The sequence below is a fragment of the Drosophila mauritiana genome, chromosome 2L (assembly GCF_004382145.1).
Source record: "Drosophila mauritiana strain mau12 chromosome 2L, ASM438214v1, whole genome shotgun sequence".
Taxonomy (NCBI): domain Eukaryota; kingdom Metazoa; phylum Arthropoda; class Insecta; order Diptera; family Drosophilidae; genus Drosophila; species Drosophila mauritiana.
Genome location: NC_046667.1, coordinates 4,872,806 through 4,900,299, shown reverse-complemented (window position 1 = coordinate 4,900,299; position 27,494 = coordinate 4,872,806). Strand labels below are relative to the sequence as shown.

Here is a 27,494-nt window from a genome sequence, read left to right as displayed (position 1 = left end):
AAATCAAATATTTAATGCAAATTTATTTGAGGCCAAGGCATTTGCGAGTGTCATCACAATTGTAGCTTAAATGTTCATTATTATTATTATTACTACTGTAACTCTTTGTTGCTGATTGTTGAAGAACTTTGCGTTTGACTTGCGTATTTCGATGGAATCCCCATATAGACGTACTTACATACATATGTGCATGTGTGCAGTTTATCCGACAACTGCATCTTAGGCGTTCTTCTAAATCAGACTATATACCAATAGATATTTTTGCAAATTAATACACTTGAATATATATGTATGTATACAAACCGTAAGTGAGATAAACACAGACATCGCCTGTCGAAAGATCGAAATTTTTAAGTGCAACTTTTCGAGGGTTTATCTATAATTTAGTGCAACTTTACGCATGCAATCGCAAGAAAACAGGTCAAGAATTACACAAAAGTGCAGTGTGTTTGCTATGAAAAAAGATGCGCTCTAAAAATTATTTAACTCTATGAATGAGACACAACAGCAACAGCAGTTGGCTATGATCGTAAAGTTTCAAATAAAAATAAACTCTTATAAAAGTAAAACCATTGTTGTTTTTCTAGCAATGGGATTTCGGAATAAATAAATACTCCCACTGCAGCCCCAAAAACTGGAAAACTGATTGAAAACCGACTCAAACATTTACATTTGAATATATTTGTAATATTTAATATGACTTCAATTTTTTATGTTTTAATTCGCCTAGCTACAGATGAAAACTTTCGTATAATGTATAACAATCAATAATCGTTTTAGTTTAATTTTAAACTTTATAGTACAAATACAAACACTTGCTCATGTACAGTTTTAATATGAAAATTTGTTATTTAAAATTTGTATACGCATCGCGCTACGGACTTGAGTTTTTGATTTATTCAACATGGTACATTTGATTTAAGTTTGTTTAGTAGTTGGCGTAGGTATAGGATGTCTGTATAACTTTTGATTATTGTATTTCATTGTGTATTTTGTTTTGATTAGTAAGTAGGTGGAGCAAAAAGATGATCGCGTCGAATGGAATGCATTTTTGAACGTGAATACAAATTTCAATAGCCCTCGGTTGAGTGAATCCCATACGAGAGAATACTATAAAGTTCGATATAATAAATTTTGCCAATTATTTGGTTAGCACACGACAACAGCAATGCATAGAGCTTCTAGAATTCAGTTTTGATATGATCATGAATCACAACAATATGTCCTATCCAATCTTAGTGGAATTGGTTTTAATATACAATATGTGGAGTAGACGCAATATCAATGACACGGCTGGCTGTACATAGTTCGATCTTTGATTATCTCTTGTAAAATAATTAACAATGGTGGTTATCTAAAAGTCTGCGTCTAAAAAGGCTACGCAATAGATCAACATAAAATATTTCCAAAATTTAGAAAAAAAAGCATTCTTTGGAACAATAGCAAAAGCTTGTGGCAGCTTAAAACCGATAAAAACAATTAATAGTTATAGATCTGTTATAGTACGTATAGGTTCTTGTATAAGCAAGAATGACGAACGGCAACGTGAAAAGTGTCCGCTTTCGGAACGGCTCAGTCTTCTGCTAAACTCAAAATCAAATGGCGATGATGTTGAGAACGTCATGGTTTGGGGGCACTATCATCTATCATCTGACTATACGGCATACACTGGCTGGAGCTTAGGGCTAGGCGTTGTTGTTCTCGCCGCAGCATTGTATGCAGTCCATGCAGTTGTGCTACCTGTTTCCATCACTCTTTCGGCTCATATTCGATGAGGTCAGTTGTACCTATAAGAAAATAGAGCAGCTCATTAGATCATTGCAAGGAAGTGGATGTGGAAACTAAAGCAAGGCGTGTGAAAAGTTCAAAAGGCGTGCAGGCAGGGCTCTAGCGTGCTGGGCATTAACTGACCTTTGATCCTTGCATTATTATTTGTAGTGTTCTTAAGCTTAACGTGTTTTAACTTTACGCACAACAACAACAGCAAGAGGTGGTAAGGTGATCATAACAGTCAACAAAGTTAGAGACAGTGAAACTGGTGAGAAAGTCTTTTTAGGCAAAAAGAACTCCGACCCATTTAATTACCTGCAAGGAACGGATGGTGTCCAGCAAAGCTTTCTTCTCCTCCAGCAATATGCTTATATCGTCCTGGGCGGCCTTCAAATACGATCGCAGCACATCCGCCTCCTGTTTGGTCTTGTGCCTATAGAGAATTCGGACAATCATAAGTAAATGTATGAGATCAATACAACTATAAACGTTCACCTATAGTTATCCGTATTCACTTTGGAGTCCACAAGCTGCCGGCGCAGCTGATCGTTGTCCAGTTTCATCTGCTGCATCACCAGCTGCATGGATAACAGCTCCCGATCGCGTTCTCGAGGTGCTCCAAATAAGGCACTGCCCAACGCCTGATGCTGTGCGTCACTCATGTTGGTATCTACGGTATAAGCAGCATAATTATATTTGGCCATAAATTATTGTTTTCTTAAATAGGCGTATCTCACCTATAGGCTGAATGTTGAGCAATCCGCTCTGGTCACGCTCCAAACGCATGCGACCAATGCACAGATTTATGGGGATGGGACCCGGTGAGGTAATATTTACGGGTGGGCGGTCCTCAAGCAAGTTGATCCGCACATTTTCCAGATTTACCTATGACATTTACCAAGTAATAAGTATCTGAAAGAAATGCGTATGTGGGGACATCTTACGGTCACTGGCATGGGCGGGGAAATGAGCTCATCCTCGGCCAGATCACCCAGTCCAATTACGGTGCTCATCGACAGATCCATATTGATATCTTTCACCCGAATCTCGGCGTGGTGAGTGATCCAGCTAAAAACAAATGAGAAGTTAAAATAGATATTTGCAATTTAATAGTGCATAAAGAACCGACCTCTGGATGCGTTTGCGATCGATGATGCCCTCAATTTCCTTTGGCATATTCAGAGTCTCCTCCAAGCGCATCCGGATGCACGGTGGAGCCTCTGGATTGTATGGCGCCAGATTCCAAGCCTTGCAGCGTGCTCCGAACTTCGTCTAAGTGGAGGGGTTAGAAAGCATATCGTGCGTTAGATCTAAATCGCATAAATCTGTGCTCGTGATCAGCTACTGTGGAATGGAAACAGCTAAGGAACAACATGCTAAGCTAGAGGCAACACCATGCAATGTGGGTTTTTGAGTTGAGTGGGTTTCGATGGTGTTAATGTGGGTGTTATGGGAGAGATGGAAAATGTTTTTTTTTTTTTGTTAAAGCAGCGTGTGTTTTTAGTTACTTTGTTAGTTTTACCAGTACAGTTGTTAGTCGTGTAGGACGCCAATGTTTTAGGTCAGTGGGTGCTCTATTTTTTGTTCTACTGTACTTCTTTTGGCCGTATTTGCCTATGCAGTATGTGTACGCTTTCGAAAAAAAACGTATACTTCTAAAGAAACCAATTCGTTGCAAATCATAAGTCATCAACAAAGCAATACCAATGAAATTATAAAATCAAATGGAATTCAGGTGGGGATCTAGGTATGTACTTATTGTGTGGGTAGGTCTAGAAAATAGTTGGAGATAGCTGTTCTCTAACCGGCATCATGCTCAAAAATAACATTCGAATGAGTAAACCATTTCCAAACAAGTTCCGCAAGAGTATCTCGGTTGCTATGAGGGCAGAATGTTTGATCAACGTACTTTCAGAGGTATTCACAGTGGCTACCAGCTATGAAGGAACCCACGGTAAGCTCTGAACTACTCAACTAGAGGCCAGTAACGCCAAAATGCGTTTGCGAGCAAGCCAAAAGTTCACTACGTTAAAAGGGAAAATGTCGCACCAAAAACCATTAAATCATGTTAATAAATAATAATTTGGGTAGTATATACAAAGCGCCAAAATAAAATCCTTAACAATTAACTAATTTAAAAATTTCAAATTTTGTATATTCTATACCTTGTTTGCTTGATGCGCGATCTATTTATTGTTGGAGTGTTGTTGGTTGTTGTAATTGTTGAAAGTTGTGTCATGTAAGGATTGTCATAAATTAATTTACAAGTGTTCGTTTCATGTTGATTATAAAGAGTTGAGCACAACAATTGATTTTGAGTTTTTTTTTTGGTTTTGATTAGCACACATTGAGATTGATTTTGAGTAAATTTAACATTTGTTTTAAGAGAGAGAGAGAAAATATAATGAGAAAATGATTTTATGATAAGTTATCTTACAGAAAGAATTCTTTTGCTTTAAATAAACATTTCGGGGGATTCCCCAACAGATTGAAAAATATATAAACTTCAAAAGTGATTTTACTGGAAAATGTTCAGATAAAAGATATCGAAACATGCAAAAAGTTAAGCGCAAACATTGAATTGAGCAAAATCTTTAGAGGAACTAAAGAATCCCGATAGGATTGAAGTCCGTTTTCGTATTTACAAATCAAACATAAAACAAATGAAAGACAAAGAACTGAAAAGATTCCGGCAAAAGAAAAGGGAGACCCTCGGTAAAGTCTACCTGCAACTCATCCCAGGGAATGGCTCCACATTCGTCACAGGAAACGGCGGCCACCTGCAAGCGAACAGAAGATTTGGGGCCCTCCTGCTGACGAATAAGCTCCACGGTGGTCAATCTGATTGTGGATAAGCAAATTATTAACCGATGTGTATAGTAACTCATTGCACTGAATCAACCTGAAGGTGGCCATGGACACCAGATCGCGTCGCCGCCAGGTGCTGCCTTCCGATGGCTCGGATGGGGAAGACATGTTTGTTTTGTAGCTACTCGGCTGCTCCTCATACACTTCACTGGCCATCTCCACGGGCGAAGCCTTCATGTTGTCAGTGGTGAAGGGATTGAGTCGGAACATAACATCCATGCAATCCATGGTCTTGTCATCGCCCAGTACGTTGGCAAAGTTATCCGAATCGGAGCTAATGTCGCTCTGTATGGAGAAGGTATCACTGGCATCGTCATTGGGCGTGCCCGACTTGATGGCCGAGTCAATGGAAGTCATGAAGCTGGAGAAGCCCTTCTTCATGGACAGCAGACCAGAGTTGATCTCCTTGGTGAGACTGGGCACGGTGTCAGTTGCCCCCGATCGAGCAGCTGTACTCTTGCCACTCTTCGAGGCGGACGAGATCGATTGCGTTTGGGACTGGGATTGCGTGGATATACCCGTATCCGGACGAGATCCTTGGCTAGCCGTGGAAGACGCCATCGTCGGCGTACTCTGTATCTGAACATTATAGCTGCAACGAAAAGAGAAATTAGTTTGATGAACTGCGAATTGATCGAATTGATCTTACCCATGCGTGTTAGGATTGGATATGTGTATGCCATTGTCGAAAGGCGGATCATTGGTCACCGGAGACGGTGTTTCCACGCTGCCGAAAGTATTGCTCTTTAGCTGGTCCAATGGCGGTGGTGTTGGCCAGGTTATGTTGCCGCCTAGTTGGGATTTATTTATGTTATTTGGAAATTTTGATCACATATCAAGGATTACGATCACTTTACAATATTAGATATGCACTAAAATTGCTGCTTTGGTTAGTTACTTAGTACAAAAATACATGCGAGATATTTATAAGGAGTGTTAATCCGATGCCATGTGGACGAAAGTCAAATGAGAAATTAATCATATGATTCCACTTCCAAATGGCTATGGTCTATGGTCCTAGGTGCCCAGCCTAAACGCATAACAATTGTTAAAGTGAAGATACAATTTGTAAGCGACAATTACAGCGGCAAGTGTTAACTGGCTCCTAGCAGGATTCTAGTAAATCTGGTGAGCTGAGTGATGGGGGGGTTAGTATCTGGGTTGGGGCTAAAAGAACAACACGATATCGGTGGCAACTACGTGTGAGTTAGACATTAACTAGGGTCGTGTGATTGTGTTAGACCGAAGTGCTCACGGGATGGAGATCGTTCGGTAGTTAGTTTGTGAGTCACTTAACCATAAAACTAAAGAGAGTTGAAGAAGAGACAACAAAAGATATATAAATTCTTACTATTCATGTGTAAATCATCACCCAAACTAGCTGAATCGGGTACGACACTTTCAGCATCACCACCACTTGATTCCTTACCAGGTGTTGGCGATGGCATCACGAGCGTCACCTCGATCTGCGGCACAACGCACCCAAATATTATCGACTTTTGTTCGTTTTGCTGGCGATCATACAAAATAATATTGATTAGGAATGAACTTATGGATATGGTAAAGCAAAGAACCCAAACCTTTTGCAATATGCGCTCGGCGTCCAGATTCAGGAAGGTAGACATCTCGTTCAATTCCTCAGCGAGGCGCAGCAGGAAGAGCAGCTGGTAGTGATCGATCTGCAGGCTGACCAGGTTAGATATATGTGCAATGGCATGCACATCTGCCGTGCGATCTGGAGCAGGAGCCGGAGGCGAAGCTCCCGAGGCGACGCCAGCTAGACGCACATCCTCGTCGCTCAGGAAGGGATTGCACGGCTGGAGTGGCGGCAGCGTGGGCAACGGGGGCATGCCCATGCTCTCCATACTGCCCGCCGTCCCGCTCTTTCCCACATCCAGTTGTGCCTGGGCGGAGCCGGAGTGCAGCCACAGTGTGATGGGGACCGCGTCCACGAACGGAATGGATTTGTTGGGGCCCAGTGAGCGGGCGCCCAGGAAATCCACCCACACCGGGTCCAGCTTAATGCACCACACATCCCGCGGCTCCAGCCACATGACATAACGGGATAGGTACTGCGTGGAGGCTGAACGGGGCAGTTGCTGACCCGTCGGCGAAACGGGTGACATCATGCTCACATCCGAGGCAGCCACATGCGACAGAATGCGATCCGTTACGATGCACATATCGCCCTCCTTGGAGGGAAAACCGGAGCCAAACACCAGCGATCCCTCCTGCAGGGAGTGCAGTGCCTGGGCCAGATCCGCCCTTGAGCTGCCCATTTCCCGGATGTTAGTCAACGCGAACCGGGACACCTGTATCTGCATGGTCTTCGGCCGATCCTTTTGACTGGGCGCATCCAACGCCGCCTCCATGACGATGCGCGGCATAATCGCTTCCACCTTGACATCCATGTACATCAGATTTGGCTCCTGCTCAACATTGACGCCGGCCATCTGTGTGCCATTGGAGCCATTGGAGGCAATCGAGCCGCGTGGCAGCTGCTGTTGCGGATGCAGAGTGCTCTGGGATCCCACGCTCGTGCGCAGCAAGCTCTCGTGCAGATTGAGGCCAAAGGAGTTGAGCCATAGTATTGAGCTGAGATCGAAATGTACCTGAATTGGATTCACATGCACAAAGACCTTGGATGGTGGCACTGCGAGCAAAAAATAACAGATCAGACCAGAACTAGATTGTCAACAAAGCAAAACTTACATGGGAAGACAAAGTCTCCGGGGTAGTAGAAGTAAGTATATTCCGCATGGATGATGGGCATCTCGGCGGGAAACGAGTACCGATCCTTGTCACCTGCAAATGGATTAGATTGTTAATAAGTCATTTACCCTATCAGTATTTCTTTAAATGCAGCATGACATCAGAAAAGTTAGCTTTTGTGATATTCACCTGAGGATTTGGTCTTCCTTTTATGTTGCGCTACAAGGGCAACGACAACAAGAATACAACACAAAAAGCGTTTTACATGATTCATGGATGGAATGAACAAGTCAGTAAAAAGCAGCGAGAGAAAAACAGGCCAAAATGTTACATTAGTTGGGAATGCTGACGACCCACTTTTACCAACTGAGTTTTAAGATGAGGTTCTACTCTTCTACAAGCTCAGTTAATAAAATAAGCCTGTTGATTGGTTTTAGTGGTTTTTGTGGGCTGTTATGTAGGCGTGGCATGTTAGTTAGTAATATATACTTCAAAGCAAGATAAGTCCATACCCGAAACAAATTCCTTGGGCATAGCCTTCTTTCCCGATGTAGTGACCCGGTACAAGGTGAAGTCCTCGATGCGCAGGATCACACAAGAGCTCATCAGCTTGGCCAGGTTCTCCAGAGTGCTTCGTTGCTGCGCTGCCTGCGACAACTGACTGTTCATGGAGGCGGTTCCGGAACCAGCCGATCCACCCGATACCCCCGCCAATCCTGCTGCTGTCGGCGTGCTGCTGCCATTGGAGAAGCTGCCGGCACCGTGCTGCGAGCCCAGCATGCTGGCACTGAGCATAATCGGTGAGGCGGGAGTGCTCCGTTCCAGCGGCGCATGCGTGGCCGGTCGGTTCGGCTGGCTCAAGTTAAGTACGGCCTCACGGAAGGCATTCAGTGATTCCTTCAGCCAGAGAGCTGGCGCCACCGAAGCCTCCTTGTACTTGGCCCAATGTGAGCGATCCGATTTGGCCAGGTGGTAGGGATAGTAGTCCACCTGAAAGGCTGTCACCGAGACCTGTAGCGCCCCGCCCTTGTCCAAGTCCGGGTAGCTGGAGCGCCCGTCGCCCTCGTCGTCGCACAAATGCAAATCGATGCGCTGGCTAAAGAAGTGATACGATGTCTCGCGCACATCGAAGGCGTTGAACATGCGTTGCGCATTCGTCGTATGGGCGGATTCGGACAGACGATTCTGCTGCTGCTCCACCTGGGCCTTGTACTCGGGCAGTGTCTGAAAGCAATTCATATAGCGAATTAGTATATAGATATGTACTTAATATCGTAATAAGCATGTTACAGGGAATTAAACTTAATTCATGACTAGACTAATCACCTGCATTTTGCGAGCTGCCTTCGTTTTCTGGGTGGCATGAGTGGCGGCCTTGATTAATCCTGACAGGGAGTCCACAAAATGCAGAGCCGCTTTTAGCTGCGAGTCAGTGAGCACCCACAACAGATCGTCCAGGATGAGGACCAGGCGGGAAGCGAGCAGCGAACAGTCGGACAGCCGTTTCCGGATCGTGATGCGGCACCTGGCGTGATTGGTGAGCAGGCGCAGGGGCGTCAGTGACTTGTCCTGCGTCGAGCTGGCCTCGATGCGCACCGTCTGCCAGGAGAGCTCCTTGAAGATCAGTATGATGCCCTTCTGCGCATCCTTGAGTCGCGTCAGCCGCAGATCGGCATTCGCCCACTTGGGTGTCTTGGACTCCACGCGAATGCGCGACATCTGAACGGAGGCGGTGAAGGCGGCGCTCACGAAATTCACATTCACCGTGTTGACCACAATGGTTATGCCGTCGACCACCTTGTGGATGAAGCTGTATTTACCCTGTGGCACTTGTGGCAGTGCAGCAGCGGCTGCAGCGGTGGGAGATCCTGCTCCACCGGCTCCAGATCCTCCGCCTGCATCGCGAGTCGTTGGATTGCAGGTCTCGATGGTGATGCGCACTTCATCCAAAGTCTGTGGTAGCAGGTAATTATTAACTGTGATCTCTTTTCAGTCGCCTAGTTCACGGGCTTACTCACCAGCGTTATGGGGACGCTCTTCAACTTGGTCCAACTAATCCGGAAGGAGACATGGTTGCACCAGGCGGATGTGAGGCGCAGCCAGCTAGGTAGCTCCAGCAGCTCGGTGAGCACCCGTTCATCCAACTCCAGATTCGAGAGCTCGCCCTCGCCGCGGAAGGTGCTCAGATTGATTTTGTCCGAGGATAGGTTCTTCGTGTAGCTATAATTAAAGCAGGGAACCAAGATGAGTCGCCTGCTTGTCTGGGCAATTACATTTGCCTCGTCGCACATGTCACATTGCATTTGCCGTGAGGGGGTAGAATGAAATGGGTGTTCTCGAGCTGGCAAGGGGTTCGCAGCTGGGAGTGAGCTGGGGTGAAATGTCGACGCCAGATGGCTGCCACCCAATTGACCCACTTCCCGCTAATGGCCGGGGCATAATTGAAATCGAAATGAAGACATTGATTGGGTCTAAGTGGCGAAAAGTCCACGGGAGCGGAATTCCACAACTTGTTACTTAGGAACTTTTCGCCAAGCATTAAGTAGCCTCCATCCTTGGCAATTAGAAATGCCGAGCGAAATGCATGGCAAAATGTGATAACAGCCACGATGGGGGTTATAAAAAGATTTGCCCAAAGTTTTCCCCGCCCAGCATGGGCAACAAGTTAGCTTTGCATTTACACTTTGGGCCGTGTTGTGTTATAAACTTGGCTTGTTTGCAGCCTAATTGCGTGGAAGAGGCCATAGCCTGGTGGCGCTGGTATGGAGCGGAAAGGCACAAAAGCCTTCAACAAAGGGGCCAAGACAATGGCAATGTGTATACGGGCAAGTATGCCCTTGGCAGGTGGGCAGGACTTGACATATTAAGGTTCATTCGGGGAGGCTAAAAATATAAAAATAAATGATAACTGTGGGCCCCTCGATGTTACCACCACACTTGAGGGCTAATAAAGTGGGCTAATAAACTTTAATAAGCATAATCGTTACCATAGATAAGCATATACATATGTTTAAAATATATAAAAAAGTATGCACGCAACATTTTAATATTTCAACGGTACGATTTCTAAGATTTGTATTTCTAAGATTTGTAATAAAAATATAAAAAATTATTACATTACTAATAGTATAAAATACCTTCGAACAAGAATTATCTTTTTTAAAATGATTTATGAAACTTTTTTAAATTAAAGTTAATTTCATTAAATTCAATTTTTATCAATCTATTTTTTTCAGTGCCTGAGTAAACCCTTCATAAGCCATTTGGGGAACCCCCTTGACGACCATTCAGCATAATTATAAGTAAGCAAATAAACATTTGATTTGCCTGTTTATGCGAGGCGGCGCCTTTTGGCCATAAAAGCCTCATTTTCACTTGGTCGAGTTATCTGGTAACCGTTGAATAAACCATATTGCGGTGAGGAAAAGACGGAAAATTGAATTTCGCATGCAAATGCTGGAGAAAGAGGCTTGCGGAAATTGGAATCCAATATCGCAGAGACGCCAGAATAAAAAAAAAAAAACAAAGGGAAAAAAGTAAATGTTCGTGGGTGGAAATTGGCAATCCACTTGTTACTTTAAAAGAGGCGGAGTGGGTGGATGGGCGGTGGTGCGAATTAGCATGGGTTCAGACGAACGGTAAACGATAAAGAACGCATAAAAGCGGGCCAGTGTACAGGTGGAATAACGGTACTGTGGGGTGGGTGGGAAGCTGTGAAAAATACAGACAGACACACACAACACACATACGCGGGCACACAATCCAATTGGAATGCGAAAAAGTGGGAAAAATCAATTCCGTCTCCAAGTTCTCCACTTTGCAAGCTGTTTCTAGCCGACTGCAGTTTTTAATTGAGTTTCGTAATTGGATTTGCTGGCGCAGATTAACTTACATGGACAAGTGCTTGAGTAGTTGATTCTTTATCAGCGATACCATCTTGCGACGTCAGCAGCGGGCAACAACAAACAAAACGGAAAACAAACAAACAAACAACTGGGCAACCGGGTTGAATAGTTCAACTTTTATTCCGCGCAACAAATCATTGATATTTCATGTTGCAAGCAAATGGCACTAGGATCTTCAATTCACTTTCAATTTTTCTCACTGTTGCACTTGATTCGAATCTGATTGGAAAGAGACTGCTGGCTGGCGAATTGGCTTCGAACTTCTTCGTTTCGCGAAGCTCACATATTCGCGGTCATTGCGTGGGTGGGATGTCTTTCGACGGCGGATTAGTCATATTTTGGGAACCCCTTGATACCGAATCTTATCTCGATTTTCGCGTAAGAGACGCAAAAGCCTTTTCTTTTGCTGCTGCTGACTCGACCAGTGCTGCACAACGACTGGCGCCAGCAGTGTTGGCAGCCACTCCATTTGGAGCTGTGCAGGTTGCAGTCAGAAGGTGCCGCAAGTGATGGTTCACATAAAACTTAAATTTCGATACATGTTTTAGTTGTTAGTTCGATGATATAAGTAGTCTTTGATTGTACGTTTTCCAAATTTATTGTTTTCTTGGCTGTTGTTGTGTGAATATCGCTGTTTCGCTGAATTACATTGTAAGTTTAATATATCTGCCTTAAATCTGTGTGCATATACTTGGCGCGCGACGTTACCCAACACAGGCTGCTAACAATTTTTCCCACAGCTGTGCGGACGCATTTATCTGTCCCTGGAAAATCGCACTGTTCGGTCGTTTGCTCGCATTTTCCGGAACTCGCCATTTAATAAACAAGAAACTCAGCCATCCTCCAGAGCAAAGCCATGTCCAGTACCGAGGCGCCGGATGGGCTGGTGGAGCAGGTCCGCGAGGTGACCGCTTGCTCCATGGACGAGGCCAAATATTACTTGTCTGCCTGTGCGAACGATGTGTCCGCCGCAGTGGCTCTGTTTTTCGAACAGGGAGCCTCCACATCCACGGCATCGGGATCCAGAGCCGCTGCTGCAGCTGAATCGCTACCCGTCTTGGACGACGAGGATGAGGTAAGGGCGCCAATTGCCCCGGTCCGTGAGCAATTGATCCTGCCCGAGGACGACAACTTTTTTGCGTCGGGGAGCAGTAGCCGGCTGTCGCGTGTGACGCAGCGCGTTAAGGTACATCCCCTTCGGGACTTTGCCCGCGAGGGCGCTCTAATGGAGGAGCAGCTACAGGCCACTGGCGTCTATTCCGATACCAATCGAATCCGTCGCGGACGGGCCGCCCAGATGGTGGTGGCCGGCCAGGCCATGGCACTTAATAGACGGTCCACAACGGACACGGCAACCAGCACATCCCGCCTCGGAGACTTATTCCGCCCGCCCACGGACATACTCTACTCCGGATCACTGACCGCTGCCAGGGAGTTTGCCACCAAGCGTCAGCGCTGGTTGCTGGTCAACGTACAGGACGAAAACTTTCAGTCGCAGACTTTGAACCGCGATGTCTGGTCAGACAAGGAGCTTAAGAAACTGATACGTCGCCAGTTCACCTTCTGGCAGGTGGACAACGACACCTCGGAAGGACGCCGCTTTGTGGCCTTCTACCACTGCGCCACCCTGCCTTACATATGCGTGATCGATCCCCGTACTGGCGAGGAAGTGTGGCGCAGCGCAGAGCAGAAGCTGGAGAATGTCCTTCCTGATCTGAGGCAGTTCTTGAAGGAGCACCGTGACTTCATTCAGGAGGATGCACCAGGCACATCGAAGCGTTCGGCCGCGTACATCGATGATGACGAGGTGCCCGATCCGGAGGCCTCGTGCTCCTCGACAGCCAGTTCGAAGGGAACGCCCAAGAAACGTGCCAAGGTTCTGGAGTTAACCGAAGAGGAACAGCTGGAGTTGGCCATCAAGAATTCCATAAACGAGAACGGTGGTGGCGATGGCGAAGGCAACCACAAAAACGATAGTCCCGATGGAGCCAGCGATAATGAGAGCCTGGAGGAGTTCGATGACGAGGAGCTCAAGGGTGTGGCCGCCGCCTCCTTCGAGAATCACTTGGGCGAGGCCAAGACTGAATTGACTGCCCTGAAGCTGCGCCTGCTCAACGCCGCCGGAACAGATGAGATGGTCCAGCTGCGCTGGCCCTCGGACACCAAACTGCAAACTTTGCGGCTTTACATCAGCCAGACGCACAAGCACATCCCTCAAGACGGCTACAAGCTCATTTGCGCCTTCCCGCGAAAATTCCTGGAGGCGGAGCACAACGATAGCTCCCTGAAGGAACTCGGCCTGCATCCGTCGGCCAATCTGCATCTCACAAACGCGGACGATCAGTAAAAGTTTTCATGTGCATGTTATATTTATTTGCAAATTTTGTCATCCCAAGAAAAATATTGTCGTCCCAAAAAAAAAAACTTTCCATTTGAATTACATTTGTGTCCTAAAAATAAGTTATGTTGAATAAATCAACTAGAAATGCTATTGTCAAGGCTTTTAGACACCACATGTGTTTTCTTCTCTGTGTTAAGGGAGCCGCAGATAAAATAATACAAGCTTATACTTAATATTAGTTTACCAACTTATTTTATTTGTTTTGACTACATATTTTAAATTTAAGCTTTTTGAACATTTTTGAGTGATAACCACCCTGTCTTTTATTTCGCGCCCAAGCTAAACAGAAAACAGCTGATTTGGCCGCATGCTTTAGTCTTGCAAATCGCGTTGAATACTGCGCCCAATTGTTTAATTTGAGGGCGACAATTGGATCTGTTTTGTCATGTCGAAACCAATTACCTTTGTCACCGGCAACGCCAAGAAGCTGGAAGAGTTGGTTGCCATCCTGGGTCCCAGCTTCCCGCGCACCATCGTGTCCCAGAAGATTGATCTTCCGGAATTGCAAGGTGAATAATGAATGAATAATCATCTAAATGATGTAGTACTTAAACTATGTTTTATGCCAGGGGACATCGATGAGATCGCCATCAAAAAGTGCAAGGAGGCAGCGCGTCAGGTGAATGGACCCGTGCTAGTGGAGGACACCAGTCTGTGCTTCAATGCGCTGGAGGGCTTGCCGGGTCCGTACATCAAGTGGTTCCTGGAGAAGCTGCAGCCGGAGGGGCTACACCGTCTGCTCCATGGTTGGGAGAACAAAAGCGCTCAGGCCATTTGCACCTTTGGCTACTGCGACGGTGTGGATGCCGAGCCACTAATCTTTAAGGGCATCACCGAGGGCGTTATCGTCGAACCTCGCGGCCCCCGGGACTTTGGATGGTGAGTCACTTGCGTAAGAAGTCCGATAAAATGGCTCTTGCTTATTAAAGTCTCTATCATTGCCGCAGGGATCCGGTGTTCCAGCCCAGTGGCTACGATAAGACCTACGCCGAACTGCCCAAATCCGAGAAGAACACGATTTCCCATCGCTACCGCGCTTTAGCTCTACTGCGGCAGCACTTCGAGAAACAGGACAAGTTAATAAACTAGGACTCAATTTATTTAAACATCGCATATTTGTTCTACATTGTCGAGAAGTTGTTGCAACTTATTTTTCGAGTTCAAATCTCTCTATGTATATCTGTTCCTACTTTTGTTACTCCTCTCCGCACTGCTTAGTCATCCTTCTTGGTCTTCGGCTTCTTGGCCTTTGAAGCCTTCACCTTGACGCCAGCGGGTTTGTTCCAGTAGTAGATCAGCTGGCCCAGAATAACCGAATTGGCAAAGGTAGAGGCAATGAAGGTGAGGATGATCATAAAGTCACCAGTCTCCTGGATGGAGGTGAAGATGCGAGCCACTGATCCTGCAAACATCATGATCACAGTGGCGGCTGACAACTGACCAGTGGATCCAGCCTGGTAGTTGGTGTACGCCTGGGACAGCTTGCCCACCAGCAGAATGGGAATGTTGCAGCTCTGGATGGTGAACAGCACCGACATGGGCGTTAGTCCCGAATTGAGAACATACATCAGCACGACATATCCCACTAGAAAGAGTCCTGACTGCGCCTTGCGCCCGTTGAAGAACAAGACCAGGACAGCAATCGTGACTGTCTGGATGGCCAGGAAGGTACTGTCGCCCCAGGCACTAAACGGATAGCCATGCATAAAGTTGTACGACAGGTGGAAGGAGATGGCCAGCAGGTCCAACACCACGCCCACAATGTTGATGCCCTCGCCAGACTTGCTGTTAAGGATCTTCAGCACTTGTGGTACTTTGACCAGCACGGAACCGGCGATAATGGCCAATCCCAGGCCCTTGCTCAGCAAAGCCTTGAAGCAGGGAACTGCGAGGAATGTTAATTAATAGTTAATAGGTACAGACCCATTTGAATTAGCGGCCACTCACCGTCTAGAAAGTTGTGCTCCAGGAAGTAGTTATCATAGCACTTCTCGCTCATAAGGAACAGAGCACCCTGCCTGATAAGATCCGTCATTTTTGTGCTGCGAACAATTGACTTCTGTTTATCTCGGAGGTCGTGGTCGTACTTAATTAGTAAGTGGCGCTGGTTTCACTATGCACCGGTGTTATCAAGCTGGCCGGCCGGTCGCTCCAAGAATGAAATTGAAAGCCGCCGTTTACGCACACGTAATGCGGGTTCCGCCGAAGAAGATATTGATGCCCTGTGGCGAATCGGCTTGGGAGTGGAGGAGGAATGATAAGATAGGTGGTTGTGCCAACGTTATGTTATTTTCGTCCGGCTTTCGCTGAAAGGTATGCGCTAAAAATCGGTACGTGGGTTTTCGTGCTACTCAACACTGCCACAACGTGGGACAAAATCGAAATAAAAATTCTTCATTGTGCAGTAGCGTAAATAGAAAAGTTATTAAAACAGATTTGGTTTTAATTTTAAATTTGCGGTGAATTCTTATTAAAAATAACATTTCATACCTAATATTTTTTTCTATAATAATATTAAATATTTGCTAATTGAAAATAATTTAGATTGTGCTTAATAGATTGCCCCACTGTCCGGTACAAGTTTTTCGACTGCGATGTATCGATAACCAATCGATTATTTATTCACCTCTACCTGTGTGCTGAAGACAAAAATTTGTTTATTATCCGGGCTGCGTCGGCGTGAAAAATAAAACTAGCGTCAGTACATGATAAATACCCGGCTAATTGCAATGTCGACTTCCGATGGGGCCCCGGAAACCAAGAAGCCACGTCCTGAATGCAGCAGCAACGGCAGCAAGGACCAAAATGGAACGGAAGCCGGCGCCGAAGGCGATTCCCGTGATAAAGTGGCGCTGATAACAGGCATAACTGGCCAGGTGTGTAATTGATGGATTAGTCACGGCTGTTTCAGGGGCATCTCCTCAATTCCGTGCTTACGTGTTCAAAGTGCTCGATTCTTACTTGTTCCCTCTCGCCCAGGATGGCTCCTACTTGGCAGAGTTCCTGCTCAAGAAGGACTACGAAGTGCACGGCATTATTCGGCGGGCCAGCACCTTTAACACCACCCGCATTGAGCATCTATATGCCGATCCAAAGGCGCACAAAGGTGGGCGGATGAAGCTCCACTATGGCGACATGACGGACAGCAGCAGCCTGGTGAAGATCATCAGTGTGGTGAAGCCCACGGAGATCTACAATTTGGCAGCACAATCTCATGTCAAGGTCTCCTTCGATCTCAGTGAGTACACGGCCGAGGTGGACGCCGTGGGCACGTTGCGTATTCTGGACGCCATCCGCACTTGTGGCATGGAGAAGAACGTAAGGTTCTACCAAGCCTCTACTTCGGAGTTGTATGGTAAAGTGGTGGAGACGCCCCAAAACGAACAGACGCCCTTCTACCCTAGGTCGCCATATGGTAAAGGCAGCTTCGATAATGAATACTAAAAGTAATACTTAATCCCACCTAATTTTAGCCTGCGCAAAGATGTACGGCTTTTGGATCGTCATCAACTACCGGGAAGCCTACAACATGTACGCCTGTAATGGAATCCTCTTCAACCATGAGAGTCCACGACGTGGCGAAAACTTTGTGACTAGAAAAATTACCCGTAGCGTGGCCAAGATTTATCACAAGCAAATGGAGTACTTTGAACTGGGCAATCTGGACTCGAAGCGCGACTGGGGACATGCCAGCGACTACGTGGAGGCCATGTGGATGATGCTGCAGCGGGAGTCTCCGTCCGACTACGTCATAGCTACAGGCGAAACGCACAGTGTGCGCGAATTCGTGGAAGCCGCGTTCAAGCATATTGATCGAGAGATAACGTGGAAGGGCAAGGGTGTGGACGAGGTGGGAGTGGAGAGCGGCACGGGTATTGTGCGCGTCCGCATAAATCCAAAGTATTTCCGGCCGACGGAGGTCGATCTGCTGCAAGGCGACGCGTCCAAAGCCAATCGAGAGCTAAACTGGACGCCTAAAGTTAGCTTCGTCGAATTGGTTAGCGACATGATGAAGGCTGACATCGAATTAATGAGGAAAAACCCAATCGCTTAGGGCCTACCTGGCTTCCAGCTCGGACTGGGATCTTTTACGGCACAAAGCTCTCTGCCCGCTTGCGGAGCTATACACTAACCATAGTCTAAGCGTAAAGTGATCAGCGTAGTTGATTTGTCAATGTTTTTCTGTATTCTCGTGGGGATTTGCAATCATTCCTTTTTCTACTTTGCCGCGTACGTTCGTGTTCTGTGTGTGATTCTACTTGTTTTTATACAGTACCAGATGTAACGAATATTTTGAATAAAGACGTTCGAGTAACAACGTTTTAATACCTTCAAATTGTAACGAAATGTTTCCGAAGTTATGTTTATTCGTTCGAGGCTAAACACATTAAGCAAAAACAAACGCGGACAGCTGTTCTAGGTTTCTTTCTTGCCGAAAGGATTGATCTTAGACAGCCAACTGGAAGAGGGCGAGGATTCCCTGGAATAAAGAATTGGTTAGGTAATGCATTACAGAGGTATTTGTGACTTACAGCTTTGTAAGCGCTTCGATGTCCGAATCCTTGTGCTCGGCTGACGATCCCGCTGCTGGTGCATCCGACTTCTCCAGCTTTCCCGCTTCGCTGATCCCCGCCTGGCGCAGCTGCTCGATAAGCTTTCCACGGAACTCCAACTTATGCGGCACCACCTTTTCCGCCTCGCGCAGCTGATTTTGCAGCTTGCGTATGGCCTCCAAATAGGTATGGCCGTACCAATCGATTTCCTCGGGCGTATAGGGTTCCAGATAGCGGCGATATTCCCTGAGCACTTCCTGTTGGCGTTCGGGCTCATCGGCGAGGGCTGGAACACCGTTCTGCAGGGCCTGGAGCACCTCTCGCTTGAGCTTCAGAGCCAAAGCGGAGCGAAGATCGCAGGCACGATTCTTGAGGAGGTAGTGATCAAAACCATGACATTCGTGGATCTGCTCCAGCGTGCGTTCCGTCACCACCACGGACATGTAGGAGTCCAGAACATGACTATGGACCACCGAACGCCTAAGATTTGGCACCCAAAAGTGCGGCACGCGACGCTTTGTCTGCTGGCGTTTCTGAAAGCCCTTGATCACGGCCTCTCCACCCCAGATGCCACGGTGCGATTCCGGCGTGTCGATCAATGGCAGCGGGATGTTCTGCACCGGCTTGATGGCGTGCGTCACCTCATCTCGTTCCCACTGCTGCTCCTTGGGTATATAATGGACAGCAGCCGGGGTCGTCAGCTTCCACTCGCGCCAGAACTTCCTGTACGCCTCGGGCAGCTGGGCTCCCAGACCCTTGTCAAAGCGACCCGGACGCTTCCATCCGTTTAATAGCTTTACGCCCTGCAGAAGGTTTAAACGCTTTGTTATTCCATGGGGTTTACGAAAGTTAACGCAGCTATTGCGTCACAGAAACGCGGCGCGCTACCAGTTTCCTCTTTATTTTTGGGGCAATCACGTACCTGTGGTGTGGCGTGTGCCATTTTCTAAGGAACCAACTTGCAGTTTACGGTTATTATTCACTATTAAAACTAAAGTGGCAGTCTAAACTTGGCTATCAAACTATATTTTCCCTGATTTTGGCCAGGCCAACAACTTCGTACGGCGCTCTTCCTCTTCCTGTTTGAGAAAAACAGCTGTTCGTATGTGAATGGCTATCAGACAGGGTTGCCGACTTTTGAAAAGTATGTCGGAGATAGAAAACTAAATTTCCATAATTTTGGGCTAACATTTTTTTTTTTAATTGTGACTAAATAATTTTATAAGTTACTAATGCATTAACAAATAAATATCTTTGGAACATACGCGATTTATTTCGACTACGTATAAAGCTTTTAGCAAATGCTATTTATTTTTTGGAAATTCTCACGCGGTGAGTCCAGCTTTGTTCAACCTGGCCTTAATGGTGTTTATCTTGAGCGGCAGCAGCTGGAGCATTTCGCGCACAACACCGATCTCGCCCTGCAGCGTCTCGGCCGCCTCCTTGTGCAGCTGACAACCAGCATCGAATTTCTTGTAGTAGGTGTGGCAACTAGTTAGGTGCTCCAGCTGCTGGAGGGGATGGCCACTGATCAGCTTATAGTAGATGCGACCGATGTGGAAGTGGGCGTAGAGCATGTGCCGCTGCTCCTCCACGTCCATATTGGGTCGCCACTCCTCGCTGGGCGGTTTGACCAGATACGATTTGACGTAGCTCTCAAAGTGCTTGATGGCCTTCATACAGCTCTGATTGACCTTCTTGATGTCCTCCGGCGCTGGAGTGCTAGTGGCTCGAATGATGTCGAGACGGACATCCATCACGGCAGCATGGGCTGTGCCGGCTCCATACCAGCATTCTCGGCAGATCTTCATGTAAAAGATGGGGTCAAGCAGATCCAACAGATCTTCAAGATACTTGGCGCGACGCTTTTGCATCTTGGCCTGGTTTTCTGGATTCTCCTCGAAGAAGGCAATGTGCTCATACGCCTCGGCGTAATCCTGCATTATCTTCGAATACTCAGTAGCTTCGTTCTCGGCCTTGTAATAGTCCTTGGCTATGTCCAGCCACTCGTTCACGAAATGGAACACCAACTTGGCATCGTCGAAGGTCAGGCAGTATTCACAGCTAATACGATTTTCACACGCGGTGAGGTCAAGGCCAGGAAACCGGGACTGTTCCGCCTCGACCAGTCGCAAATTGCGCAGCACCATCCCTAGGTTCTTGGCATCCTCGTCATCTTCGTCCCGCATTAGCCGAAGCTTGGATGTGTTCATTAAATACAATCCATATTTGGCCCAACAGCGTGCCACATCGGCGTAGCGATGCTTGAAGGTCTCCGACACGTCCTGGCGCTGCTTCTCGCTCATCTCCGGTTCCAGCATGTGTACCTCGTATTCGGCCATGATGAGCGTAGCAGCGGCTAGGTGATGACGGGCCTCCTCGAAACGTTTCTCTCCAATATAGAACTGTGACAAGGTGGCCGTGTTTAGTGCGAAATCAATGGGATCGTATGTTTTCGACTCCAGCTGCCGATGGAGGGTGCGATGGCAGCACTTGGCCGACTTTTCCGGCTCACCCAAATGCCCGTACATTTGCGCCATGTAAAAGGAGACGAGCGTGTAAAGGGATTCCAGTTCCTTGGGACCAGCTTCGGGAGATTCTTGTCCATCCTCCGGAGGATTGAACACATCCTGAATGGCCAGGGCCTTCAGACCACTGGCCTTGAACTCCTCGTAGATCTTTTCTGCCTCCAGGAGAATTTCCAGTCCTTTATTGTACTCTTCCTTGGAGGCTAGCACAATGCTAAGCTCGTTGATTGCCCCAATGAAAGGAATGATGCCCTCAGGGCACTCCTTGAACGGCGTGACTAGTTCCAGGCAACGATTGAGCATCTTTTCACCCTCTGCCTGCTCCTCCGTGTAGATGTAGATCCTGCCGAGATCCCGGCAAACGAAGGCCAACAGAGAGTGGTAGCAGCGATCGTCCTGACCACCGTCCTCCTCGCTGGCCTGCACAGAGACCAGCTGGTCGTCCAGCTGCTTCTTTAAGTCATTCAGCACATCGCGCGCTTTATAATGGGAGCGGAATGGATCTGTGGGCGGATCATTGCGGCTCTCCTCCTCCACCAGACGGTTGGCCTTCTCGTACAGCTCCTTGTAGTCGCTCAGGATCTCCTTTGGAATGACCATGTTGGCTGAGCACACACGGTGCAGGCAAAAGTTGTCCTGAATTCGGCAAAACTTTTTTATTTACTTTATTAAAGTTTTTTCTCTATTTTGTCATCCCATCGATAAGTGTGCAGTGTGGCCGTATTTTGACTGTTTAAACTTTACCTGAGACCCAAACCATGAAAGAATATTTTATTTAATATCTCAAGCTAAATTAATTTAAACCATGTTCAAGTAAAATATATTCAAAATGTACTCATAACACGAACATAAAAGTCTTAAGTATAAGCTCGGAGGCAATAATTATTTATATAAACAAAATAGCTCAGTGTGACCGTTGCGCAGCAAATTCTACGTCGCAGCCCTGAATTTGATTGCTGGTATTATAACGTATTAGATTACAGTCACACCGCATCGACTTTCAGATTTTTTTCGCGTCGCAAATTTTTGGAATATACCAAAATATTTACCACCATCAGCTATTAAAGACTGCTCTTTTGGCGCTCATCTTTCAAAGAACACTTTTCAACCAATCAGACAACCGCCTTCATCCGAAAGCGATCACAATGCAGAAGGGTTACAAGACTGATGAGGACAAGAAGGTGAAGCGACTGTACCACCAACGCTATCGCACAGAGTGGGAGAAATATCCAGAGCTCTCCAGCTGGCTCGCATCCAGTAACGATGGTTACTCGGCGCACTGCAAGATCTGCGACATCAATGTCCTCGCCAGACTGGCGTCCATCAAGCAGCACCTCGTAACGCGGAAACACCAGGAAAGTTCCAAGTACCACAACATTCTTGCCAAGGTGGGATTGGGTTTGTGCATAAGCAATTGGAATGACCCGTGTCCATTATTGATTCAAGTATTTTGCGATCCAAACTAAATTACACACGATTTTTGTGTGAGTTTTTGCTATATTTTTCGTTAATTATTCCATTGCCTACTTCCTGTGCAAAAATGGTTAACCAGTCTATCGATGGATTTATTTGCTATGCGATGCACAACTTATCGCTCCAAAAAATTCTCATCTCATTGCTAATTTACATAAAACTAACAACTCCTTTGCATTTATACCTACAGAACATGGTCAAGGGTGAACTTGACAAAGATGAGCATGACCCGCACTTGGAGGCATCCATAATTTCATCCAAAGCAAAGTCCAAAGCCAAATCAAAGGCCTATCCACGGCAAAAGCCAAGAAGCAAAATGCTGCAAAAGATCAAGAACGAGATGAAGGTGGAGAGCATGGAGGAGGAGGAAGAGGAGGAGGAGGAGGACGAAATTGCCTCGAACGACTCAATCCTGGATGATTTACTCAGAACCGATCAGCCCTATCAGGAGCAGGAATTTGTGGTTGAGAACGAGTTTCTCGAAGTACAACAGCATGAAACAGATCTCCAGGACCAAGAGGTGGTCTACGAGGAAGAGATGATGCAGCTCAAGCCGGAAGATCCGGAGATTAATAACGAATTTCAAGTCGACGCGATGACGGAAGACACCATTATTAGCGAATTTGACTTGTTCGGCAAGAGTTTGGCCCTGCAGCTGAACAACATGGACCTGGAGGACGCGCTAATGTGCCAAGAGCGTCTGCAGATGGTCCTTACGGAATTTCGCTTAAAGGTGCTTAAGCGCAAGAAAGACCAAGCACGATCTTCGTAGGCTTACAATTTATATTAAGCTGTCTTATGTACATAATATAATTTCTTTAACAACTAAATAAATAACTATTCTGCCTCGATTTCGTCGATAAGCGCCCGACACTTTCTCTTCAATACCTTGACCGCCTCCAGAAAGATGACATCGGGCTTCAGTGCGCCGACTGATTCCACGGAGAAAATGTAGTGATCTCGGATACGGGCCAAAGTCACAGCGTCGTTTAGCTGGGGATAGCGATACACATTTCGGCTGCACGTGTCGTAGCGCGCATCCTTTACATAGGCAGTTTCATTCTCGTCGATACCAATTACTCCTGGTGAGAAACAGTTCTGTAATAGGTACGCATCCTTTCCGGTCACCTCGCGGTTCAGCTTAATCAGGGGTAGCAGTCGGTAGGTGGCCGTGGCCACCGGCGAGAACTTCGCGTGATCCCGTCCAAGTCCCTTAACCGCCACCAGGCGCAGATCCAACTCGTGACCCGGTCGCAATTGGGCAATCAGTATGTCATCGTGAATACAGTTCACAGCACTCTCGCTGTAAATCTGCGCCTGCTTTCCTTTCGGCAGCCACTTCAGATGCCCCGAGTACACTTTGTGGTTTTTGTAAATGTCATCGAAGTTGGACTGATCCTTTCCAGCATCCCGTCGTCGCGAGCACTTCACCTTCAACTCAAATTCAAGCGTATCCTGCTCGGTCCCCGCCTCAGTACTCTCCTCGGTACGGTATGCGAATAGCCGGGGATCAGCCCGCAGCGGAAGTAGACCCATTCGATGGGCCAGTACCTCGTCCTGGATGATCGAGGTGTTGTTGTATATGTACACCTTTTCGATGGCCATGCTGGGCACATCGCTGAGCATCAGGCGACGGAAGGCATTTGCAATGGCGGGATACACTCCAATCAGATCGAACTCCAGGCCGTCCTCGTCGTTTCTAGAAGTGAACAGCAGTTGTTAATCGACTCAAAAATTTTAATTTCCTTTCCAAGATTTACCTGACGATTTTGATGTGGAGCTTTTCCTTGAACGCCTGAATGGAAAAAACATCGTCCGCCAGTCCATAGTCCTGCGGATCCTGCTTCACCCGATACTCCTCCATGTACAGAAGCGGCTCTTTCCGAGTTTTGCTTGCCATTTGCCCCGGTGTTTTTTATTAAATAATTTAACAAAATTGAACCGCACGTGTTGGAATCAATAAGACCGCGCTTGTAATACCAAAATATACCACACTGCCTTATATACCCTAATTGTACTAAATGAACGGCGTTTCGCCGTGACTGGCAGAATAGGAAGAAGCAGCAGGACACCGGCGAGATTTTTATTTCTCCAGAAGATTTACGTAAAGCCTTCAAATTTCTGAAACCGGGCGTAGGATGTCCCGCTCCCTGCAACGCTTAGTGGGCAGCTGTCGTCGCTGGGCACAACAGCCCGCAATTCGTCATTATGCCGCTCCCGCAGATTCCACTAAAGGCAAGGGTCCGATCTCTTGGAGAAGTCTGGCCGTCATTGGAGCCCTTGGAGCCGGCGGCGTGGGCTTTATGCTGTACGTGAAGAGCGAAAAGGATGAGGCGAGAATGAAGGAGCGTCAGCGGCAATTGGGAAAAGCAGCCATCGGCGGCAGTTGGGAATTAGTTGATTCGCAGGGAGCTGTTCGCAAATCGGAGGACTTCTTAGGCAAGTGGCTGCTCATCTATTTTGGCTTCACCCACTGCCCGGATATTTGTCCCGATGAGCTAGAGAAGATGGCAGCCGTGGTCGATGAAGTTGGTAAGTAGAGTCTGAGTATTTCTTCCAAACCCAAAAAAAAAAACATTTTATTTCAAACCCTCACAGAAAAGTCCCCGCAAACGCCAGCAGTGCAGCCCATCTTTATCACCGTTGACCCAGAACGTGACTCCAAAGAGGTGGTGGCCAAATACGTGAAAGAGTTCTCCCCCAAACTGCTGGGACTTACGGGAACCGTCGAACAGATCCGCAAAGTGTGCAAGGCCTTTAGGGTTTATTTCAGCGCTGGACCGCGGGACGAGGACAACGATTATATTGTGGATCACACCATCATCATGTACCTGGTCAACCCCGATGGCGAGTTTGTTGATTACTATGGCCAAAATCGGGACAAGGACCAGTGTGTTGCCTCCATTTTGGTGAACATAGCCAAGTGGAATTCAATGAACAAAAAGGGATGGTTCAGCTAGGCTGGCTAAGCTGACAAATGTTGTTTCGTTGTATTTACTTAATGAATATATGGCATAAAATATGGTATTTACTTGATGTATATCAAGTCTTATATCCAAATTTCCGTTTATATTGACTATACTTCAATTTGTGATTGTAAAAATTTCTGATTGTTCAAAATAAACTAGCTTAACGGTATTTTTTTGATCCCCCTGGTATATCGAAGTGAGATTTTGACTAGACCACGGTCACACTGCTCTTTTGGCGTGTAGTGCTGCGTGGATGTTGTTGCAAAAATTATCGTTTTCTCGCAACAAATAACAATATAATACAAAATGGTGCGTGCCTGTTCAATGACTACACAGTTTGCATTATTCTGGATGGGTCTCTCTAGAATTTACCCGAAATTACAACTATTTGCAAAGTGTGAAAGTCGTGTGAAATTCCGGACCAAACATAACCTTAAAAGCGGCCTAAATTGTTGCTAAAAAGTCGTATTATTCTGTCTTTTATAGCGTCCGTTGATGCTCCAGGGCCACGAGCGTTCCATAACGCAAATCAAGTACAACCGCGAGGGCGACCTGCTCTTCTCCTGCTCCAAGGATCAGAAGCCCAATGTGTGGTACTCCCTGAACGGAGAACGTTTGGGCACCTACGATGGTCACCAGGGTGCAGTCTGGTGCCTGGATGTGGACTGGGAGAGCCGTAAGCTCATCACCGGCGCCGGTGATATGACCGCTAAGATCTGGGACGTCGAGTACGGCACCGTTATCGCCTCCATTCCGACCAAGTCGTCGGTGCGTACCAGCAACTTCAGCTTCTCAGGCAACCAGGCAGCCTACTCAACGGACAAAGCGATGGGACAAAGCTGTGAACTGTTCCTCATCGATGTCCGCAACGTCGATTCCTCGTTGTCGGAGCAGGAGCCCACGCTCCGCATCCCGATGACCGAGTCCAAAATTACGTCGATGTTGTGGGGTCCTCTGGATGAGACCATCATCACAGGTTGGTGTTCACCCGATAAGCAATTATGAAAACCGTTTAAAACCCGTGTTTCCAGGTCACGATAATGGCAACATTGCCATCTGGGACATCCGCAAGGGTCAAAAGGTGGTTGACTCTGGCACGGATCACAGCGCTGGCATCAACGACATGCAGTTGAGCAAGGATGGCACCATGTTTGTGACCGCCTCCAAGGACACCACCGCCAAATTGTTCGATTCCGAGTCCCTGATGTGCCTGAAGACCTACAAGACGGAGCGTCCTGTAAACTCGGCGGCCATCAGCCCAATCATGGATCATGTCGTGCTGGGCGGCGGTCAAGATGCCATGGAGGTGACCACTACGTCTACGAAGGCTGGCAAGTTCGACTCGCGCTTCTTCCACCTGATATACGAGGAGGAGTTCGCCCGACTCAAGGGCCATTTCGGACCCATCAACAGTTTGGCTTTCCATCCGGACGGCAAGAGTTACGCCTCGGGCGGAGAAGATGGTTTCGTGCGTGTCCAGACATTCGATAGTACATACTTTGAGAACATCTTCGAGTAGTTTGTATCCAGTAGTGCTTTAGTAGGATCAGAGCCGGTCGGCTCAACATAACCACTTCACCGGCGACATGTTCGTCGGGAACTTAGGGAACTTTCAAATATACGCGAGGACGAAACGAAACGGATCGCATCGTTTATTTTTATAACATCAAAGGAGTGGAAAGGGGGACAACATGATTATATTCGAGTAAATGGTGTGCCGTGTGTAACCTAGAAAAAGGAACGCTTTTTTTGCTTGAGAACCACAGGCTGACCCTGCATGGCCGCCCACTGGGCCGGTGTGGGCAGGCAGCCCGGCGGAGGAGGCGGTATGACGACATTTCCGTTGGAATTTGTCCTCACCTCGGCCCGTGAGTCCAAGTGGAGGACCTGTGCTGCAGCTGCACCTGCCGACGTACTGGGACCAGCGAGTCCGAAGCCACTGCCATGTGGCATACCGTAGTTGGGCTGCCCGCTGAAGGGCATCTGCTGTTGCTGGTGGCTGATCATGCCGTAATACTGATTCTGGCTGGGCGGAGCAGCTCCTCCTTGTGGATAGCCATAGGCACCAATACCGGCGCCGCCGTTTCGCTGGCTTTCTTCATACGTTGGCGGAGGAGCTCGCTAGAAGTCGTAAACTTTAGTTGGCCACTGTTAATTGTGAATCAAATAAGCTTATTACCATGGCCATGGCATCGCCGGATTGGCGATAGTCGTAGGCGGGAGCACTTCCCTCGTTTGGTGGACCTGCTTTTGATGGCTTCGACATCTTATCTCGTTTGTAATTTGAAGTCGCACTTTGTTTACTTGCAGTTTCT

General features: G+C 47.1%; 12 protein-coding genes across 17 annotated transcripts; 6 read left to right on the top strand and 6 right to left on the bottom strand.

Annotated features, from left to right (window-relative positions):
• Nucleotides 1–882: 882 nt before the first annotated feature.
• Nucleotides 883–11,706, bottom strand: LOC117139225 (UHRF1-binding protein 1). 5 transcript variants are annotated; one of them, XM_033301454.1, is made up of 18 exons: nucleotides 11,243–11,706; nucleotides 9,369–9,570; nucleotides 8,677–9,303; nucleotides 7,863–8,574; nucleotides 7,540–7,569; nucleotides 7,351–7,443; nucleotides 6,219–7,291; nucleotides 6,068–6,149; nucleotides 5,288–5,429; nucleotides 4,673–5,230; nucleotides 4,497–4,611; nucleotides 3,936–3,956; nucleotides 2,900–3,042; nucleotides 2,715–2,838; nucleotides 2,508–2,655; nucleotides 2,266–2,440; nucleotides 2,086–2,203; nucleotides 883–1,787 (listed from the first exon to the last, which is right to left on the bottom strand). In XM_033301454.1, the coding sequence occupies exons 1-18, from the start codon at nucleotides 11,284–11,286 to the stop codon at nucleotides 1,737–1,739; spliced, it is 4,458 nt and encodes a 1,485-aa protein (XP_033157345.1). In that variant the 5' UTR covers nucleotides 11,287–11,706; the 3' UTR covers nucleotides 883–1,736. The 5 variants fall into 5 exon arrangements, with proteins under 5 accessions (XP_033157345.1, XP_033157320.1, XP_033157329.1 ...); XM_033301429.1 differs by having other exon boundaries at nucleotides 5,990–6,149; nucleotides 11,243–11,705; XM_033301438.1 differs by lacking the exon at nucleotides 3,936–3,956 and having other exon boundaries at nucleotides 5,990–6,149.
• A 127-nt stretch (nucleotides 11,707–11,833) lies between these two features.
• LOC117139302 (UBX domain-containing protein 7) lies at nucleotides 11,834–13,768 on the top strand. Its single transcript, XM_033301544.1, has 2 exons — nucleotides 11,834–11,906; nucleotides 11,996–13,768. The coding sequence occupies exon 2, from the start codon at nucleotides 12,112–12,114 to the stop codon at nucleotides 13,600–13,602; it is 1,491 nt and encodes a 496-aa protein (XP_033157435.1). The 5' UTR covers nucleotides 11,834–11,906; nucleotides 11,996–12,111; the 3' UTR covers nucleotides 13,603–13,768.
• A 177-nt stretch (nucleotides 13,769–13,945) lies between these two features.
• Nucleotides 13,946–14,764, top strand: LOC117139320 (inosine triphosphate pyrophosphatase). Its single transcript, XM_033301567.1, has 3 exons — nucleotides 13,946–14,165; nucleotides 14,226–14,535; nucleotides 14,604–14,764. The coding sequence occupies exons 1-3, from the start codon at nucleotides 14,042–14,044 to the stop codon at nucleotides 14,743–14,745; spliced, it is 576 nt and encodes a 191-aa protein (XP_033157458.1). The 5' UTR covers nucleotides 13,946–14,041; the 3' UTR covers nucleotides 14,746–14,764.
• LOC117139309 (mannose-P-dolichol utilization defect 1 protein homolog) lies at nucleotides 14,734–15,991 on the bottom strand. The gene is made up of 2 exons (XM_033301556.1): nucleotides 15,604–15,991; nucleotides 14,734–15,541 (listed from the first exon to the last, which is right to left on the bottom strand). The coding sequence occupies exons 1-2, from the start codon at nucleotides 15,689–15,691 to the stop codon at nucleotides 14,871–14,873; spliced, it is 759 nt and encodes a 252-aa protein (XP_033157447.1). The 5' UTR covers nucleotides 15,692–15,991; the 3' UTR covers nucleotides 14,734–14,870.
• A 281-nt stretch (nucleotides 15,992–16,272) lies between these two features.
• LOC117139010 (GDP-mannose 4,6 dehydratase) lies at nucleotides 16,273–17,988 on the top strand. Its single transcript, XM_033301107.1, has 3 exons — nucleotides 16,273–16,532; nucleotides 16,636–17,071; nucleotides 17,130–17,988. The coding sequence occupies exons 1-3, from the start codon at nucleotides 16,362–16,364 to the stop codon at nucleotides 17,708–17,710; spliced, it is 1,188 nt and encodes a 395-aa protein (XP_033156998.1). The 5' UTR covers nucleotides 16,273–16,361; the 3' UTR covers nucleotides 17,711–17,988.
• A 4-nt stretch (nucleotides 17,989–17,992) lies between these two features.
• Nucleotides 17,993–19,282, bottom strand: LOC117139020 (39S ribosomal protein L28, mitochondrial). The gene is made up of 3 exons (XM_033301119.1): nucleotides 19,132–19,282; nucleotides 18,189–19,012; nucleotides 17,993–18,136 (listed from the first exon to the last, which is right to left on the bottom strand). The coding sequence occupies exons 1-3, from the start codon at nucleotides 19,150–19,152 to the stop codon at nucleotides 18,073–18,075; spliced, it is 909 nt and encodes a 302-aa protein (XP_033157010.1). The 5' UTR covers nucleotides 19,153–19,282; the 3' UTR covers nucleotides 17,993–18,072.
• Nucleotides 19,283–19,460: 178 nt separating this feature from the next.
• LOC117139002 (KIF-binding protein) lies at nucleotides 19,461–21,469 on the bottom strand. Its single transcript, XM_033301095.1, has one exon. It carries the CDS (start codon nucleotides 21,335–21,337, stop codon nucleotides 19,535–19,537), a length of 1,803 nt encoding a protein of 600 aa, XP_033156986.1. The 5' UTR covers nucleotides 21,338–21,469; the 3' UTR covers nucleotides 19,461–19,534.
• A 238-nt stretch (nucleotides 21,470–21,707) lies between these two features.
• Nucleotides 21,708–23,073, top strand: LOC117135212. 2 transcript variants are annotated; one of them, XM_033295301.1, is made up of 2 exons: nucleotides 21,708–22,125; nucleotides 22,401–23,073. In XM_033295301.1, the coding sequence occupies exons 1-2, from the start codon at nucleotides 21,883–21,885 to the stop codon at nucleotides 22,980–22,982; spliced, it is 825 nt and encodes a 274-aa protein (XP_033151192.1). In that variant the 5' UTR covers nucleotides 21,708–21,882; the 3' UTR covers nucleotides 22,983–23,073. The 2 variants fall into 2 exon arrangements, with proteins under 2 accessions (XP_033151192.1, XP_033151191.1); XM_033295300.1 differs by having other exon boundaries at nucleotides 21,786–22,092.
• On the bottom strand, nucleotides 22,980–24,195 carry LOC117135210 (DNA-directed RNA polymerases I and III subunit RPAC1). The gene is made up of 2 exons (XM_033295298.1): nucleotides 23,971–24,195; nucleotides 22,980–23,909 (listed from the first exon to the last, which is right to left on the bottom strand). The coding sequence occupies exons 1-2, from the start codon at nucleotides 24,108–24,110 to the stop codon at nucleotides 23,048–23,050; spliced, it is 1,002 nt and encodes a 333-aa protein (XP_033151189.1). The 5' UTR covers nucleotides 24,111–24,195; the 3' UTR covers nucleotides 22,980–23,047.
• Nucleotides 24,196–24,247: 52 nt separating this feature from the next.
• Nucleotides 24,248–25,297, top strand: LOC117135213 (protein SCO1 homolog, mitochondrial). The gene is made up of 2 exons (XM_033295302.1): nucleotides 24,248–24,742; nucleotides 24,809–25,297. Exons 1-2 carry the CDS (start codon nucleotides 24,349–24,351, stop codon nucleotides 25,168–25,170), a joined length of 756 nt encoding a protein of 251 aa, XP_033151193.1. The 5' UTR covers nucleotides 24,248–24,348; the 3' UTR covers nucleotides 25,171–25,297.
• An 87-nt stretch (nucleotides 25,298–25,384) lies between these two features.
• Nucleotides 25,385–26,818, top strand: LOC117135211 (eukaryotic translation initiation factor 3 subunit I). The gene is made up of 3 exons (XM_033295299.1): nucleotides 25,385–25,488; nucleotides 25,666–26,155; nucleotides 26,211–26,818. The coding sequence occupies exons 1-3, from the start codon at nucleotides 25,486–25,488 to the stop codon at nucleotides 26,696–26,698; spliced, it is 981 nt and encodes a 326-aa protein (XP_033151190.1). The 5' UTR covers nucleotides 25,385–25,485; the 3' UTR covers nucleotides 26,699–26,818.
• On the bottom strand, nucleotides 26,799–27,468 carry LOC117135214 (DAZ-associated protein 2). Its single transcript, XM_033295303.1, has 2 exons — nucleotides 27,359–27,468; nucleotides 26,799–27,300 (listed from the first exon to the last, which is right to left on the bottom strand). The coding sequence occupies exons 1-2, from the start codon at nucleotides 27,443–27,445 to the stop codon at nucleotides 26,908–26,910; spliced, it is 480 nt and encodes a 159-aa protein (XP_033151194.1). The 5' UTR covers nucleotides 27,446–27,468; the 3' UTR covers nucleotides 26,799–26,907.
• Nucleotides 27,469–27,494: the final 26 nt, after the last annotated feature.

Bases quoted from the DNA above. Each gene is read 5' to 3' on its own strand.
- LOC117135210 (XM_033295298.1), bottom strand. From the start codon at position 24,110: ATGGCAAGCAAAACTCGGAAAGAGCCGCTTCTGTACATGGAGGAGTAT. The intron at 23,910-23,970 runs GTAAATCTTGGA...GTTCACTTCTAG, and splicing joins CTCCACATCAAAATCGTCAG to AAACGACGAGGACGGCCTGG.
- LOC117139309 (XM_033301556.1), bottom strand. From the start codon at position 15,691: ATGACGGATCTTATCAGGCAGGGTGCTCTGTTCCTTATGAGCGAGAAG. The intron at 15,542-15,603 runs GTGAGTGGCCGC...CATTCCTCGCAG, and splicing joins GGAGCACAACTTTCTAGACG to TTCCCTGCTTCAAGGCTTTG.
- LOC117139225 (XM_033301429.1), bottom strand. From the start codon at position 11,286: ATGGTATCGCTGATAAAGAATCAACTACTCAAGCACTTGTCCAT. The intron at 9,304-9,368 runs GTGAGTAAGCCC...CTGCTACCACAG, and splicing joins AGAGCGTCCCCATAACGCTG to ACTTTGGATGAAGTGCGCAT. The intron at 2,441-2,507 runs GTGAGATACGCC...CTTATACCGTAG, and splicing joins GCTCAACATTCAGCCTATAG to ATACCAACATGAGTGACGCA.
- LOC117135212 (XM_033295301.1), top strand. From the start codon at position 21,883: ATGCAGAAGGGTTACAAGACTGATGAGGACAAGAAGGTGAAGCGACTG. The intron at 22,126-22,400 runs GTGGGATTGGGT...TTATACCTACAG, and splicing joins ACCACAACATTCTTGCCAAG to AACATGGTCAAGGGTGAACT.
- LOC117139002 (XM_033301095.1), bottom strand. From the start codon at position 21,337: ATGGTCATTCCAAAGGAGATCCTGAGCGACTACAAGGAGCTGTACGAG.
- LOC117135214 (XM_033295303.1), bottom strand. From the start codon at position 27,445: ATGTCGAAGCCATCAAAAGCAGGTCCACCAAACGAGGGAAGTGCTCCC. The intron at 27,301-27,358 runs GTAATAAGCTTA...TACGACTTCTAG, and splicing joins CCGGCGATGCCATGGCCATG to CGAGCTCCTCCGCCAACGTA.
- LOC117135213 (XM_033295302.1), top strand. From the start codon at position 24,349: ATGTCCCGCTCCCTGCAACGCTTAGTGGGCAGCTGTCGTCGCTGGGCA. The intron at 24,743-24,808 runs GTAAGTAGAGTC...AAACCCTCACAG, and splicing joins AGCCGTGGTCGATGAAGTTG to AAAAGTCCCCGCAAACGCCA.
- LOC117139320 (XM_033301567.1), top strand. From the start codon at position 14,042: ATGTCGAAACCAATTACCTTTGTCACCGGCAACGCCAAGAAGCTGGAA. The intron at 14,166-14,225 runs GTGAATAATGAA...GTTTTATGCCAG, and splicing joins TGATCTTCCGGAATTGCAAG to GGGACATCGATGAGATCGCC. The intron at 14,536-14,603 runs GTGAGTCACTTG...TCATTGCCGCAG, and splicing joins GGCCCCCGGGACTTTGGATG to GGATCCGGTGTTCCAGCCCA.
- LOC117139010 (XM_033301107.1), top strand. From the start codon at position 16,362: ATGATAAATACCCGGCTAATTGCAATGTCGACTTCCGATGGGGCCCCG. The intron at 16,533-16,635 runs GTGTGTAATTGA...CCTCTCGCCCAG, and splicing joins TAACAGGCATAACTGGCCAG to GATGGCTCCTACTTGGCAGA. The intron at 17,072-17,129 runs GTAAAGGCAGCT...ACCTAATTTTAG, and splicing joins CTACCCTAGGTCGCCATATG to CCTGCGCAAAGATGTACGGC.
- LOC117139020 (XM_033301119.1), bottom strand. From the start codon at position 19,152: ATGGCACACGCCACACCACAG. The intron at 19,013-19,131 runs GTACGTGATTGC...AACCTTCTGCAG, and splicing joins TGGCACACGCCACACCACAG to GGCGTAAAGCTATTAAACGG. The intron at 18,137-18,188 runs GTAAGTCACAAA...TCTTTATTCCAG, and splicing joins ATCGAAGCGCTTACAAAGCT to GGAATCCTCGCCCTCTTCCA.
- LOC117135211 (XM_033295299.1), top strand. The intron at 26,156-26,210 runs GTTGGTGTTCAC...CCGTGTTTCCAG, and splicing joins GGATGAGACCATCATCACAG to GTCACGATAATGGCAACATT.
- LOC117139302 (XM_033301544.1), top strand. From the start codon at position 12,112: ATGTCCAGTACCGAGGCGCCGGATGGGCTGGTGGAGCAGGTCCGCGAG.